The following is a 17059-nucleotide window of genomic DNA, read 5'->3' on the forward strand; positions in this document are numbered from 1 at the left end:
GCCATGGGCTGCTGTGTGCTGCTGTGGGCTACCTAGCTTAGTGTATTACTCCCTCTGGAGTATCGTCGTGGGGGTGGAGATTCTGAATGGGTAGGCCTCTCGAGGGCATGTAGAGGTATCGGTGTAAATATGCATACGTACCCATTGTGTGACGGTAGCTCCATGAAAGCCAAAGAATTTTCTGTCTCCCTTTAGCCATCCTCTAAACCTTCTAGTTGTGTTCACAAATGTGAACACATTTAGACTCTTCAAATACATGAGAGACTGGCTGGGAACAGTCCCTTAGGGTGTGCAAAAGAGCTTTCAACATTGCAAAGCCATCCTGAGCCCTGGGAACAGCATGGAGGACAGTGTGGGATGGCACTCTAATCTGTGTCCCTCGTGCCTGAGGGGACATGCCATCTCCTTGTCTCAGCCTGTATAAATCAGCCTTGCCCTGAGGTTCCTGGGAAATTTTCAGAGTTGTGTCTGGTTAGTCTGAAATATGATATATTCCTTAGCTGGTCAGACACCATTTCCTGACCTGCTGTCATTGAATACTTCAGATTTAGTTTTCTCAGAGAGAGAGAGAGAGAGAGAGAGAGAGAGAGAGAGAGACGATTTGGATACTATGTCTTCTCTGAAGCTTAACAGTCAGTTTTGTCATCTTACTGTCTTTTGCTCATTTTAGAAAGCAGTGAGGAAGGGAGTTGGGGGTAGGAAATAGCTATTCTAATAAATAAGGGTCTTTAAAATGTTCTATAAAACTATATGAACAAAGTAGGACAAACACCATGGTCATTAGATTTTTATAGAAAATAATGACCATGGTAGGTAAGTACTGAAAACTACAAAATGCCTTAAACATAAATAAAGGAAGGAATGCCAAGAAGGAGGAATGAGTGAAGGAGGGAGGGAAGGAAGAATGGGGAAGGGAAGGGAGGAAGGGAAAAGTTGGAATGAAGGAAGTGCAGAGAAGGAGGAAGGAGAGAAAGGAATGGAAGGTGAGGAAGGGAACAAGGAAAGTAACAAGAGGGAAAAGAGGGAAAAGGAAAGGAAGGAAAAAAATGGAAATCTAGAGTCATAATTTAGAGATCAGAGAAAATTCAGGCAGAGATTTGTTGGTGGGGTTTATTTCTGCTTTGCTTCCTATCTCAGCTTTTGCTTAATCGTGGTGCTAATGATTCTGATTGCAAGACTGCCTTTGCTGAAGAAAATCTGAGTTATCAGGGTGCTCAGGCTGAGGCCATCCCCACAATGAGCACAGGGTTTGTACCTTCAAGAACAGACCAGGAAATGACCTTCCATTTGAGATGCCTTCACTTTATGTTGAGTTCCAACTAATGCAGTTAGGGCTGAGTGGGAGTCCCAATCAGCTTCATGGTGGCAAAAACCTAGGTGGGCCCTTCATGGCTCCTGTTTCCCAAGTATTGTCAGAAAATGGCAGCTGAGACGGGAGTGCATGGTGGTCTAGTCCACTAGTGTTGGGAGCTGTGTCACATGACCAGGTAGGTGAAGGAGCAGGTGCAGGACACCACCTGGGTGTTAGGCAACATGGCTCCTGGTGGTAAAGGTGAGCGTGGTAGGACAGGTGGTGATGGCAGTTACCGGAGACGTGATGAGATGGGTGGAGGCCAGCTTGCTCTGAGTTATGGCTGTTCAGTTAGATCCATTCTTGTGCTCTTGATTCTTTTCTGTAAATGCTACTTTCCATATGAAATCATTTCCCTTTGGCATGAAGAAGATCTTTAGCATACTTCGTAGTGCAGTTCTGCTAGCTACAAATTCTCTCACTTATGCATATATGAAAATATCCTTATTTCACTCTCATTTTTTAAGGATATTCTGCTTCCCTTCCCTGAAGTCCCCAAGCAACCATGATTTTCTTTCTGTCACATAGATCAGTTTATATTTCCTACAGTTTTGTGTAAATAGAAACAAATAGTATGTACTCTTTTTTTTTTTTTGTCTAGCTCCTTTAATGCAGCATCATAATTTTGAGATCTGTCCACATTGTGTGTGCATCAATAGTTCGTTCCTTTATATTGCTGAATAGTATTTCATTGTATGGCTATACTACAATTTATCCATTCATCTGTTGATGGGAAATTGGAAAGTTTCCATTTTTTAGCTATTACAAATAAAGCTGCCATGAGTAATTGTGTAGAAGTCATTGCGTGGGTATATGCTTTATTTTCTCTTAGGTAAATACCCAGAGTGGCTTGCTGGGTCGTAGTTGAATGTTTATGATTTTATTAAACTGCTAAACTGTTTTCCAGTGTGGTTGTACCATTTACATTATTGCCAGATGTGGTAAGTAATCAGGGATACACAACTAAATAAGGCCCTACTTGCTTCCAGTCTTTCCGTCCTTCAGCTACTGCTATACACACCCACAGGTTAAATTCAAAGTCATAGAACGTGGACTTGACTATGTGGGCAAGGAGAAATCCCTGAAGCTGTCCTAGAAGTGGGCTCAGAATTGTTTGGCAGAGAATTCTGGGGCCCAGCGCACTTTGAACAAAGTCTGGAGGGGGAAACTGTGGCCATAGGCAGGCATTCCCTTGTCTCAGGATTTTTCTCCCCTGTGTGGCGGGATATAGCCTAAGGATGACCAGAGTGGGGCCCTCTAACGTAGGAAGTTCAGGAGTGTACCCCCTTGGCAGGTCAAAGGGCAGGACTATTCCTCTGTCTTCTAATCTGTGCAAATTCTAACCATTTAAAAACCCATCGTAAGTCCTCATTCCTACTGTATCTTCCATCATTGTAGCAATTCTGTGTATCTCCTTCTTCTCAGTTGTTTCTGTTTGCCTTTGTTTGTATTTCTGACTTTCCCAGTTTGTCTATAAGCTTTTGAGTCAGCCACTCTATCCCTTCTTTCTTCATGTCTGACAAAATATTACGTACACAGTAGCTGTTCAAAGATGCTGATTAAATGAATGAAGTGCTGCATGTCGTTAGCTGGTTTTTCTTAGTTCCTGGGTTATGGTGTTAGGCTTGAGAAACTATCCAGCATGCTTTTGCATTTACATATATAGAACCCAGTGTGTAGCGATTAATTCATTACCCACGCTCTGCTCTATCATTGTTTGCTAAGCGTTCATCCTTAGTTAACTAACACTACCCAAACCTGTACTTACATTTTACTAATCTAGGGTAAATTTTGATTTGTTTTTCTGATCTCATTGTCTTTTTAGATTATATCCTTAATAACTGTATTAGATAATCCAGAAGTCAGGTTTCTGATTTTCCCAGCATTGGCTTTATATCTGTCATACAGGTCACTAGAGACCCTGTCCATGACCATTTCCCAAGTGTCCCATCTCAGTGTGTTCGCGTATGCTGACCCTTCTCCCCTAAAAGCCCTCTTTCCTTCTCCATCCAGATGGTGCCCTAGGGTCTTTCAGCACTCAGCAGCAGCAGCTTTTCTCAGAGGGCTCCTCTTTTTAAGTGATCTAAATTACATTTCTTACCTCTGTGTTCTTTTTGTCTGTCTGTTTGGGTATACAACGTAATGATTTGATGTTTTTATTTATTGCGAATTGATCACCACAATAAGTCCAGTTACATACATAGTTACAAATGTTTTTTTCTTGTGATGAAAACTTTTACAACCTACTCTTAGCAACTTTCAAATACACAACACAGTGTTAATTGTAGTCCCTCTACTATATGTCTCTGTGACTTACTTATTTTATAATTCGAAGTTTGTACCTTTCAACCACCTTCACCGGTTGCCCCCAACCCCTTCTGCCTCTGGCAACGACCAATCTATCCTCTGTATCTGAGTTTGTTTTTATTTTGGGGGGCTTTTTTGTTGTTTCTGGGTTTTGGTTGTTTGTTTTTAGATTCCACATATAAGTAAGATCTATGGTATTTATCTTTCTGTTTTCTATTTATTCGCTTAGCATAATGCCCTCTAGGTCCATCCATATTGTCACAAGTGGCGAGATTTCCTTCATTTTATGGCTGAATATTTCCTTCCTCTGTGTTCTTATAGCATATCCCTGTAAATCTCTCTCATCATATTTAAGACACTAGGTAATTACAGATTTACTTCTCTATTAACTTACATGAAGATAATGACCATGTCTCATTTGACTTTGTATTTCAGCATCTAACATGGTGTTGGCACATAGTAATGTTCAGATAATTGGTTAATGAATCAGTAAATTAATGACTGAAAGAATGGAATGCCCCTTCTCATTCATCTCTTTTATTTTCTGCTCTTCTTCCACTGTGACTACATTTCTGTGAGATGATAGAAATAATACAAACTTTCTGACCTTTACTTAGAGTGTTCTTCGATCTACAGATGTTGGAAAATGGACTTTGAACCTTAGTAAACAAACTGAAAAGTTTAAACATTTATGGGTGGGTGTGGCAATGAAAGACATTTCATTGGTATTTGTTATGAAGGTGGGGACATCAGTGAGGTTAACATATTTTGCTCAGAATGAGAGATCTAGACAGAGCTGCTCTATTGTAATGGCAACAAAAATCACATTCTGTCACACTGAGATGTTAGGTAACTTACCTTTCTCAAATCTGGAGGTGTCCTGAGATGCCCTTCATAGAAAGCAAAGATGAAACACTATTTAAAAACTTCCAAGCTTTGTTTAATTTAGCCCAAATACTTTTTATAGAGATATTATGAAAGAATAAAGTTCCTAATACATTGGCCAGCAGTAGTAGTTACTAATAAATGTTAGTCTCTGATCTTCATCCTCCTTCCTAAAGTTCCCAAAGACCTAAGTTTCCTTGAAATTTCTCTTAAAATCAAAGTCACCAATAAGGAATAGTGTGTGCCAGTCACCGAACATGTGGATCTTCTCTTCAGATGCCAGTAAATTAATTCTCCTCTTTGGCACTTAGACTTTCTTTGAGAATGGGATGCTTTTGACTGCCGTCCTGTTGATTATAGAGAATGTTCTATGACCTTCTTAGGCCCCATGGACTTCTTAGGCTCCCGAAATCCTCATCAAAGATTGCTGTCCTAGGAACACTGGGGAGTGCCCTGCCCCTTGTTTGCTTTGCTTGAGGGGGTGTTCTAGACCTTTGTACAGGGGTAGGGAACACCTTAGTAGGTATTTGGAGCTGTACAGTAGCAGACCAGCATGAATAGGAGCTAAAGCAAGAGCCAGAAGCCCCTTTATCAACCTTAAGATTGTTGGCACAGATTTTTCAATCCCAATCTGAATTCAGTTAAAGTGGCAGTAATCTCATGTACCCCAGCACACTCTTCACTGTAATATTAAATAGATGTTAATGTATTTTTTAGAAGTTTTGAAAACAAACAAAATATAAAGGTAATGGAAAAAATAGCTGTAATGCTTAATTTCCTTATTTGAAAAACAAGTCCCCTTTAAGGTCAGCTTTGTGATACAATTCAACCGAATTTTCATTAAATACTTACATTTTATCTTGCAGGAATAGACTTTCCCTGTTGCTTGCACGCAACTCCTGTTAACTGCAGCAATAGAAGTTGCTTATGGAAATGCTTATACCTCTAAGCATTTTAGAGGAAATGGAATTAAGGTCAATAACCCTTCAGTGTTTAAATGTACCAAGCCTGTTTTGTCAGGAGTACTTTTGCCTAAGGAAATGAAAGAGGAATTGTTTCCTTCCAAATCTTTGCAAGCTGTGAGAGGGGAGGCTACATTTACTGGTTCACTTTCCTTAAGTCTTTGCAGTCCAAGTCCTTGAAGCTAGGACGCCTGGGGATTCTGTCAACTCAACATTGTTGATAGTAGTTTAAGTTTCCCAAAAAAACCCACCTAAATCATTTTTTTCTTTAACTTTTCAGGAGCATCTAAAGGCTTTTGATGATGAAGTCAATGCTTTTTTGGACAACATGTTTGGACCTCGAGGTGAGTAAGCTCCTCAAGAACTTAATATGGAAGGAACACCGCATTTAGTTATAGAAGAGGGTGATACCACTTGTGGTGTCTTGAAAATAGTATGGCACCTAACTAACATTTAGAGACTTCACATCCCTCACCTTTGCTAGCCTTCTCGCAGAACACCCAGAATGCCTCGTTTCTCCTGCTCAGCCTCCTGGGACTCAGGTCTGGGAGCAGGAAGCAGGAATAGAATGCAGTGCCATACTTCCCTTTGGTGCCTCTCCAGCTACCAAAGTTACCAAAAACTGGCTACCAAAGGAGGTGGTAGCTTTCCATCTGAATGTATGCTGCTGCTGCTCCTCTCGCCAACACCCTTTCACCCTCGGCCTTCCTCACATGCACAGTCATATGTAGTCTTTCTGCCCTTATGTGTCTCAACAAATTATCTTTAAAGATGTGTGAGCTGTACCTACCGGAGCCATTAGGTTGAGCTCCTAAACTCTCGGTCACTGAGTCTCTCGATCCTTCCTCTACCACCAGTCACTTAGATTACTGCTATGTGCCAATTGATTCAATGTCTAATTGATGTGTATTTAATGACTCTTTCCGCTCAACTCAGTACTTCCGTGTTTCCCCGAAAATAAGACCTAGCCGGACAATCAACTCGAATGCGTCTTTTGAAGCAAACATTAATATAAGACCTGGTATTATATTATATTTACTATTTATATTATATTATATTATATTATATTATATTATATTATATTATATTATATTATATTATATTATAATATCATATTATATTATAAGACCTGGTCTTATATTATAGTAAAATAAGACCGGGTCTTATATTAATTTTTGCTCAAAAAGATGCATTAGGGCGTATTTTTTCATGTACAACAATCTACATTTATTCAAATACAGCCATGTCATCTTTTTCTGGAACATCGTTATAACGTACTAAATGCATCCGTCTGGCTGATGATCTTAACTGGGGCTTATTTTCGGGGTAGGCCTTATTTTTGGAGAAACATAGTATATAAAATTCTTCCATGTGCTGAGCCTGGAATTCCTTCCCACCGTTTCCTACTCCATCCCCCAATACAGTGAGCCCCTTCTTATACTTCAGGTATCAGCTCAGATGTTACCTTCTCAGGTGGGCTTTCTCTAGCAAAGATGTCAGGGAATTTGCCCTCTAAAGTAGCCCCCTTATTATTCTTTGTTTCAGCCTCTCTTTATTTCCTTCATATACTTTCCTGTCATGAAGGGCTCTTTCTCCCATGAGGGCAGGAACCATGACTATATCTCCAGGGCTTATTACAGTTCCAGAAACAGGTTAGGCACTGTATATTTTGCAAATGAATGAATACATTCTAAGCAATATGTTTTGTTTCATTTGAGCCTTAAAGGTTCACAAAGCTGCGAAAAATATACAAGTTATTTCCTTAGCATTATTGGGTGGGGGGAGGAGAGAAATGAGGTTTTCGTTTTTCCTCAAGATCTTTAAACAGAATCACTTAGAGATTATTTAGACCACTCTCCATTTTCTGTACAGGCTCCATAAACTATTCTAAGTCATTCTAAGTGAATGACTGTTTACATAATGTTAATACAATAGTCTGTGATTCAGCAGAGCTTTTTAAAAAATACTTTCATGTAGTCTTTGGCTTTGTTTTGTTTTTTTCCCTTTTTATCTTTGTGGTGATCCTGGGGGATAGGCCGGGTGGGATACCTGTATCTCGTAACCACTTCATTTCATAGGATCGCTGCCTCCCAGTTCCAGCAGGCAGTGTTGTAACACCCTAACTTGGGCATGGAGGGAGTTTGGGTGACTGTGGCTTTCTGCTTGGCACTTCCACTGGAGAGTTAAGTAACAGTCTCTCTGAGCCAGCTTCCCACTGAACTTTGCCGTCGGTAACATCACCATGATCTGGAATAACGTGGACATGGGATCAATTAAGGATATGATTGCAGTTGTTTACTCAGCTTTGGCCATTTTTTGGATGTCTCCTTTGTAGCAAAGAGACTGTAAGATGGATAATTGACAGCTGGACTAGGTGACCTCCACAGTGACAGATAGTCTGGCATGTAGGCCATCATGAATCCTTGTCACCTTCCTAAAAGTGGCTCAAGCTTAAGTTGACTGGCAGCCCCCTAGTCAGCTTCCCGACGTCCTCAAGCCTTTTCTGATTTTATCTATCCCATATTAATACCATCAGGGGATATTGTTCTGGGCGAATACCTGACACAGATGCAGAGCTAACACTTCTCAAGTCCCAGAGATAATAATCTTGTTACAAGTATTTGTTCCTGTCTTTTGGTTAGAATCATTATGATCCTCCCTAACAATTGTAGCAAATATTTACAGGACCATGACATAAGGGGAAAAAAAGACCTTGAGGTGCTCTACTAGTTCTAAGTGACAGTAGAAATGTAAGGCTTACTCTCTGTCCCATGGAGCTTATACCATAGTTGGGAAGGTAAAACTAGCATGTGAAACAATTGGAAAGCCATGAAGTTAACCATGTATATTAGCTTCCTAGGGCTGCAGTAACCAAGTACCACAAACCGCCTGGCTTAAAATAACAGCAATTTATTCTCAGTTTTCAAGGCTACAAATTTGACATCAAGGTGTTACCAGGGCTCTGCTCCCTTGAGGTTCTAGGGAAAACTGTTCTCCCTGCCTTTCTAACTTCTGGTAGTTTCCAGTAATCTTTGGCAGCCCTTGGTTTATAGATGCATCACTCCAATCTCTGCCTCTGTCTTCACATAACATTCTCTTTGTGTCCCTGAATCCAAATCTCCTTCTTATGAGGGCACCAGTCACCTGGTTAGGGCCCACCCTAACCCACATGACCTCATCTTAACTTAATTACATCTGCAAAGACCCTATTTCCAAATAAAGTCACAGTCATAGGTTCCAGAAGTTAGGACTTGAACATATCTTTTGGGGAACATAGTTCAACCCATAACAGCATAACAGGAGGTAGAGTAGCAGTTTAGTACAAGTTACTTGACTTTTTTTACACTTCGTGGTTCAGTTTTTCTCAAACATAAACTGGGGATAATATGACCTGTATGTCTATTACTCTGACTGTGGTGACGGCATCACAGGTATTTGCATATGTCCAAAATTATCACTGTGCACATTAAGTAAGTGCAGGATTCTGTGTATCAATTACACCTCAATAAAGCTGTTAAAAATAATACCACCCATATAATAAAATTGCTTTGAGAGTTAATACATGTAAAGGGCTTTGGAACAGTGTGTGGCACAGAATCAGTGATCAGTGAATGTTAGTTATAATAACAATATTACAGCTATAATAACATAAATTGTAAAATGATAATTATTTTGTTATGCTGATGAGGAGCTCTAGTTGGGAAGAGCAGTAGGCAATGGCTCCCTTCAAAAGGCAGTACCTTTACCTGGGCATGAAAAGATGAGGAAGGTTTCAATAAGGAGATAAACATTAGGAAGTGGCCCATAGCACAAACTTTCATGACAGATAGTTACGAGCTAGTTGTATGAAAGGTAATATCTTAGTCACATGAATGCTCCTTTCTTACCTTTCTTGTCTCTATCACAAATGGGAGAAGTTTACAGAGGAAGGGATGGGCAGAGCTTGAGAAGACCCTTTTCTTAGAAATGGCACTCGGTAGGTGGAGTGGTTTAAAGAGAGGCTGGGGGTAGATGGGGTAGAGTAGAGCAGAAAGAGAGGCAGCCTGGAAGAACCACAGAGATCAAGAAAAGGGCTTTATCTTCTGGAGGAGCCAGCTCTTACAACTCTATGGAGATTAAACACAGCATGCAGTTGTTATAATTCTAGGCCAAATCATTACGTTTATTTAAACAACAACAAAAGAAAGCAAAATAGAGAACAAAAATCATTTTGTGCCTACAGTTATTTTTCAGGTGTTACTAATTATATTATAAATTGATTATGTGTATTTTATTTAGGTTTTTAAATTTTCACTGTCCAGAGTAAGGGACACTTGATGTGTCTAGGTTCTGGCCTCCTGGCTGTTTGTACTTCTAGTCCTTGGGCAGGTTTGGGTCCTTGGCTTTACTTTCTGCTCTCAGTTCTGCATCGTCAGCTCCAAGGCTTTGCCTCCACGGTCTTCAGCTCTCATGCATGCCACGCTGAAATCCCATTGCTCTGTGGGATCAGCTGAACTCTAAGCCCATTCCTGATTTACTGCACAATGATCCCAGGCAAATTCCAAGGAGTGTGGGTTTTAGGAATTAGGTTACAGTATTAATCTGCTTTCTATCCTGTCTCCGTGAAACTTCTTCACAGGAAGCAGCAGCAAGGTATGATGGCCGGGAGTCGGATGTGAATTCAAATTCTGACTCTGCAGCCGACTGTTCTATGGCCTTTTGCAAGTTACTAAAATTTTGTGAGCGGTTTTTTTCATCCATAAGATGGCATAACATACTTACTTCACAGTTACTGAGTTAGAGCAAATAAATATAGTAATTATTCCAAAGTACACATTCAAGAACTGTTACTTTCCACCTTCATTACCTTTTCCTGTCATCCCGGGTTCAGCTTAAGCTGTTTGCTCCACGACACCTTCTTTAACCATTCCAGCCCCCACTGGTTTCTTCTTCCGAATGATAATCCAAATCTAGCTTCCTTAATGCTGTGTCCTATGTTCCCTATTGTATTTCGTATGTACAAATAAAATATATGTGCCAGTATCTTATAACATACAGAAGTGTCACTCTTCAGGATTCCCACGGTATGTGTTTCTTTTCAGATTCTCGAGTCAGAGGATGGTTCATGTTGGACTCTTACCTTCCTACATTTTTTCTTACTGTCTTGTATCTACTTTCAATATGGCTGGGTAACAAATATATGAAGAACAGACATGCCCTTTCCCTGAGGGGAATCCTCACCTTGTATAATCTTGGAATCACACTTCTCTCCATGTATATGCTGGCAGAGGTAAGTGTTTATGTAGCTAAGCTAGAGTCCATAATTGAGAGATTTTTAAAAGCAATTAAATCTGGCACACTGAAACTATCCAAAGTTGTTATCAGTCCTGTTCTTTAAGATCCCAAGAACTTGTTCCAGCATTTGATATTATTTCTTCCAAAAGCCCTAGAAGTCTTTGTTTCTAATTTGAATTTTTCTAATCCTAATTTAGGCTTATTTCTTTAGCCCTGATCTTTCATTGTAATTTAAAATCACAATTTAGGTCTGAATGGGCCTTTAAAGATCACATGTTATAATTTTATCCTCTTATATTTGCATAAAAACAGAAACATAAATCAATGGAACAAAATAGAGAGTCCAGAAATAAATCCGTGCCTATATGGTCATTTAATCTATGACAAAGGAAGCAAAATTTACCTTGGGGTAAAGATAGTCTCTTTAATAAATGGTGCTGGGAAAACTGGACAAATACATGCAAAAAAATGAAACTGGACCACCTTCTGATGCCACATACAAGAATGGATTTCAAGACTTAAATGTAAGACCCGAAACCATAAAACTCCTGAAAGAAAATATAGGAAGTTAACTCTCACACATTACTCTTTGTAACATTTTTACTGATATATCCCTCTCGGGCAAGGGAAACAAAAGAAAAAATAAACAAATGGGACTACATCAATTCCTTTCGCAAAGGAAGCCATCAACAAAACAGAAAGACATCCTACTGAATGTGAGAAGATATTTGCCAATGATACATCCGATAAGGGGTTAATGTCCAAAATTCATAAAAATCTCATACAACTCAATGTCAAAAAAAAAAAAAAAACAATCCAATTAAAAAATGGGCAGAGGACCTGAATAGACATTTCTCCAAAGAGGACATACAGATGGCGACTAGACATAGGAAAAGATGCTCAACGTCCCTAATCATTAGAGAAATGCAAATAAAAACCACAATGAGATACCACCTCACTCCTGTCAGCGTGACTCATCAAAAAAACAACAAACATCAAGCGTTGGCGAGGATGTGGAGAAAAGGAAACTCTTGTGCACTGTTGGTGGGAATGCAAATTGGTGCAGCCACTATGGAAAACAGAATGGAGGTTCCTCAAAAAATTAAAACTAGAATTACCTTATGACCCAGCAATTCCACTCCTCAGTATTTACCCAAAGAAATCCAAAACACTAATTCAAAATATATAGGCACCACTGTGTTTACTATAGCACTATTCACAATAGCCAAGATATGGAAACAACCAAAATGCCCATCAATAGACAACTGGATAAAGAAATTGTGGTACATTTATACAATGGAGTATTACTCTGGCATAAAAAAGAATGAAATCTTAACATTTGTAAAAACATGGATGGACCTAGAGGGTATTATGCTAAGTGAAATGTCAGACTGAGAAAGATAATTACCACATGATCTCACTTATATGTGGAATCTAAAGAACAGAATAAACAAGCAAACAAAAGAATAGACTCATATATAAAAAGAAACAAACTGATGGTTGCTAGATGTGAGGGGCATTGGGCGTGGGTGAGAAGATGAAGGGATTAGGAAAGTACAAATTGGTAGTGATAAAATAGTCATGGGGATGTGAAATATAGTATGGGAGATACAGTCAATAATGTTATAAAGACTACTGGTATGTAGGGTGTCAGATGACTTATGAGGGATCACTTCATAGATTATATAAATGCCTAGCCACTGCACTATACACCTGAAACTAATATTGAATGTCAACTGTAATTAAATATATATATAGTCATGGGATATAAAGTACAGCATAGGGACTATAATCAATGGTATTATAATAGCTATGTATGATGTCAGAGGGGTAGTAGACTTGGGGGATTATCACTGTGTGAGGGGTGTAAATGTCTACTCATTGTTGTTTTGCAACCTGAAACTAATAATAATAATTTTCTCCTTTTACACATAATAATACTGAGACTTAGAAAAGTTACATGATTTGCCTGAGAATAGACAGCTATTAAATAACAGAGTATTTTTAAAATTAAATACCACTGCAGTTCGTTTGACTGAAATACAAATATTTGTGGCATAGCTGTTTCTCAGGACTGACTTTTAGAGGTCTGAGTTGACATTCCAGCTCAGTTCTAGCTGCCCTCATCACATCACATACTCTCCATTCCTTTGTGAAGTGTCAAACCCAAGTAATTTTATTAGGGACAAAAAAGTCTCGAGCCTATAGAACCACCGGGGGGGGGGGGGGGGGGGGAGAGAGAGAGAGAGAGAACAAAATATTTTTTAGGGAAAAGTTAGGATAAAATCATTCATATAAATTACAAATGGCTGTTAATGGCACAAGTATAGCTGCCTTCCTGGTGTCCTTGAATTCTAAAATAAATACGTAAATCCTTGCCTAAAATACAGGTTGTCTCTCCTATAGAGTTCAATCTGTTCATTAGTCTAATATGCAGCATTCTAGTAATTGTTAACAACCATTATCTAAAATGACTGCAATAAAACACTAATAATGGAATTTTAGGCATCAAAGTGCAGGAAATGGGATTTGGGGTCAGAAAAGCCATGCCAGTGGCTCTAAAATCGTACACATAGGTGAGCTCACTAATTTACGTGACTCTGAAAGGGGAATTTGTATTTTAGGTTTTTTACTAAGTGAATTTTAGGTCACTAGATGAGCTGGCGAGATAGTAATTTATGGAATTAGTTTCTCTGTATAACAAAGGGAAAGATACTCAACATTGGCTCGTTGTCAGAAGTAGCAGGTGCATCGGAAGGGCCAGCCTAAAGGTCTAACTACATTGAAAGTTCCAGTACCTGCTGGAAGCTTTGGTGTAGTGGAGTCAGGAGATCTGAATTCATGTGTCAGCTCTGTCACTTTGTAATTTCAGAGGAGTTACTTAGGCTCTCTGAACCTTAGGCAACTTATCTTTGAAATGGAGATATGGTATTTGCCCTCTGAACTCAGTCAGATGTGAGGATTAATGGGTTCTGTTCAGCCAACACACAGTGAGCACTCGGAGGCGCTGTGGAGGTTACCAAGCCTGGGGATGCGGAGGTGGAGAGGCAGCGTTTCTGTACTTGAGATGCTCACAGAACGGTATGCGTAGGAGTTAGTAAGTGCGAAAGGCTTTGTACATTCTAAAGGGAATATTAGTCACCATCAGCCGGAACAAGGACAACAGTTTAGTGTGTGAACAACCAAGTAAATGGTTTGTCTTTTAGGAAGAACATCCACGCTGAGCCCATTCCCTTCTACGAATGTTATCCACCTCTTTTCTTCTCACACTTTTACATCTCTTGGTTCAAAATCGCTACTGTAGATGGCCTTCCTAGCCTCCTCTGATTGCAGCCTCTTTTAGGGCAGGGAGAAGGTCTTTCCTTTAGCGCTTTTGGGGTATGTTTAATAGACACCAGGCGAGTGATAGGTTGAGTTAACCTTGATAACTTGTTATGCCTTGGCCCGATGTTTGCTGAGTCCAGGAAATTACCACTTAAATTATTAACTCTTTCAACAAGTAGGTATGGTGTACCTATACAATGTCAGACTCTATTCTGGATTTTGTTAGGTTGGTGCAAAAGTTATTGATTGCAGTTTAAAAGGTTAAAAAAAAAATTGCAAAAACCACAATTACTTTTACACCAACCTAATAGAACACAGCCTTTCCCTAGTGCGATGGAGAGTGATGGGCTGGTATGCGGCAAGAATGCCTCTTGAAGGAGGGGATGTTTGAGCTGAGACTGAATGATAAAAACAAACCAGGCATATAAAGATCTGGGGAGAGTGTGTTCATGCAGAAGGAGCAGCAAGTATAAAGTGGCAGGCAGGACAAGCTTGAGGTGTTCAAGGACCCTAAAAAAAAAAAAAACAACAACAACAACAACAAAAAACATAGCTCAAACACAGTAGACGGAGGAGAGAATGATTCAAGCTGAGGTGGAGAGGTGGCAGATTACATAGGGCCTTATAAGCATTTGGCTTTTATTCTAAGTATAATGGGAAGCCACTGGAAGATTTTAATGAGAGGAGTGATATGATCTCCCTTTTAAAATACATTCTGGCTGCTACATGGAAAATGGACTATGAGGTGAGTTGCCGGATAAGAACACCAGAGTTCACTGCCATCCAGAGCAGTCGCAAGAGAGGGAAGAATCCAGGCTGCGAGTGCACCCCCTATGCCCATAGTCCCGCCTGAGGGATCAGCATATAATACCACTAAACTCAGTGCTCGTAGCATAGACCTTGGAGCAAAGACTGAATATGGAACAGTGAGAACGGTGGTTTAAGCCCTCACTGCCAGGCACAAAACAGACATGGAGCCTGACTGCCTATCCCCAACCCTCCCAGAGCTTTCCCCACCCCCCAACCCTCCCAGGGTTAGAAGCAGGCTCCAGAAGAAACGGTAGCAGAGTCAGATTAAACAAAATATTTACAACCCTGAGAACTGCAGCCCTGCAGCCACAGACTCACAGCATAACTAATTCCGGCAAAAGGGAAGGAACTGTAGGAGCAAGACAACTGTGGACTGGTAGTCACCGTTGCTCAAAGCCACCTCTCACAGCGTGCCCCGCGCCCACCTTTCTGGATAGATCCCTGCAGGGGCAACCAGAGTGCTGAGACACACAGGCTCTGCCTCGGGCTGCAGGGAGAGCATTGGGACTTCAGAAGCTCAGATCTCTATCCTCCCACAGAGGCGGCACCATGAGACCCAGGCGACCTGCTCACAGAGGAGAAGCCCACCTTCCAGGGAACCCCTCCCCATCATGTGAGAAGCTGTAACAGTGCAAGAGAAAATACAACACTACAGCATGAGAGAGAATAAAAGGCTGCAGGGGGAGAGAAAACATTCCACAAACACCTACTGGAAAGCAAAAGAAAGACCTCTTCGTATCAACTTGCTGCAGAACCCACTCCTGTAGATGCCCAGGAAGAGAAATAATGAATCATTAATTGCCATGAATAGCCAAGATAACAAGGCAGCTCAGAAAGAAAGTGAAAAATCTCCAGAAAATGAACTTAAAGACATGGAAATATGTGACTTAAATGACAGAGAATTCAAGATTGCAGTTCTGAAAAAAATCAACAAGATGCAAGAAAACACAGGCAGTTTAATTAACTCAAAAACACAAAGAACAAAGTGAACATTTTACCAAAGAGATTGAAATTTTAAAGAAGAACCAAATAGAAATTTTGGAGATTAAGAACTCAATAAAAGAAATGAAGAATGAAATAGCCAGCTTAGGTAATAGAGCTGACCAAATGGAGGAAAGAATTAGTGACATCGAAGACAGAAAATTGGAAATGACACAGATGGAAGAAGAGAGAAACTTGAGAATTAAAAGAAATGCAAGAACTCTACAAGAACTTTCTGACTCCATCAGAAAGAGCAACATAAGAATAATGGGTATATCAGAAGGAGCAGAAAAGGCGAAGGGAACAGAGTATATTCAAACAAATAGTCAACAAGAACTTCCCAAACTTGTGGAAAGAACTGGATCCTTGAATCCAAGAAGCAAATAAAACACTTAGTTACCTCAATCCTAAGAGGCCTTCTCAAAGGCACACTGTATTGAAGCTGTCAAAAGTTAATAACGAAAGAATTCTCAAGGCAGCCAGGGAAAAGAAGATGGTACTCTACAAAGGAAAGCCCATTAGAGTATCATCAAATTTTTCAGCAGAAACTGTACAAACCAGGAGGGAGTGGAATCCAATATTCAAACTATTGGAAGAGAGAAATGATGAGCCAGGAATAATATATCCAGCAAAGATATCCTTTAGATATGAAGGAGGAATAATTACCTTTCCAGACATACAGAAGCTGAGGGATTTCTCTAATACATGACCTGCATTACAACAAATACTGAAGGAGGCTATTCAACCTAAAACAAAAAATCAAAATAATACAAAACCATGAGTAATATTATGAACAGGCAGACAGAAGCAGGAAATGGCAACCCCTACAAAAAACAGGGCACTATACACTTACGCATACCATACAGGATAAAGAAAACATTTTTTTTAAAAAAAGGGAAAAAGAAGAAAAAGACAACTTGCTACTGTAACTCAGAAATCAACTCACAGCAAAAGTAAAGATAACTTGTGACAACAAAATCTGAACCTGCAAAGGGGAACGGAGATAAAAAGCATGCTCAAGAAAAAGGGCCACTGTAAATATGAAACTTTCTTTTGCAAAAACTTAATGGTAACCAGTCAAAAATAATCCAGAACTGAAATGTATAACATAAAAAAAGAAGAAACAGAAGAAAAAATCATAGAATATCACCACACTAAAATAACA

At 39.8% G+C, this 17059-nt stretch overlaps 1 protein-coding gene across 1 annotated transcript in view; it reads left to right on the forward strand.

Moving 5' to 3' along the window:
- Nucleotides 1–17059, forward strand: part of ELOVL2 (ELOVL fatty acid elongase 2) — an 84715-nt gene that overhangs the window by 52075 nt on the left and 15581 nt on the right. The window contains exons 2-3 of the mRNA XM_019752346.3: nt 5786–5849; nt 10587–10774. Coding sequence (XP_019607905.1) covers nt 5786–5849; nt 10587–10774 — 252 coding nt within the window. The remainder of the gene's footprint in view (nt 1–5785; nt 5850–10586; nt 10775–17059) is intronic.

The sequence above is a fragment of the Rhinolophus sinicus genome, chromosome 14 (genome assembly GCF_057876585.1).
Source record: "Rhinolophus sinicus isolate RSI-liver-muscle chromosome 14, RSI-T2T, whole genome shotgun sequence".
Taxonomy (NCBI): Eukaryota; Metazoa; Chordata; class Mammalia; order Chiroptera; family Rhinolophidae; genus Rhinolophus; species Rhinolophus sinicus.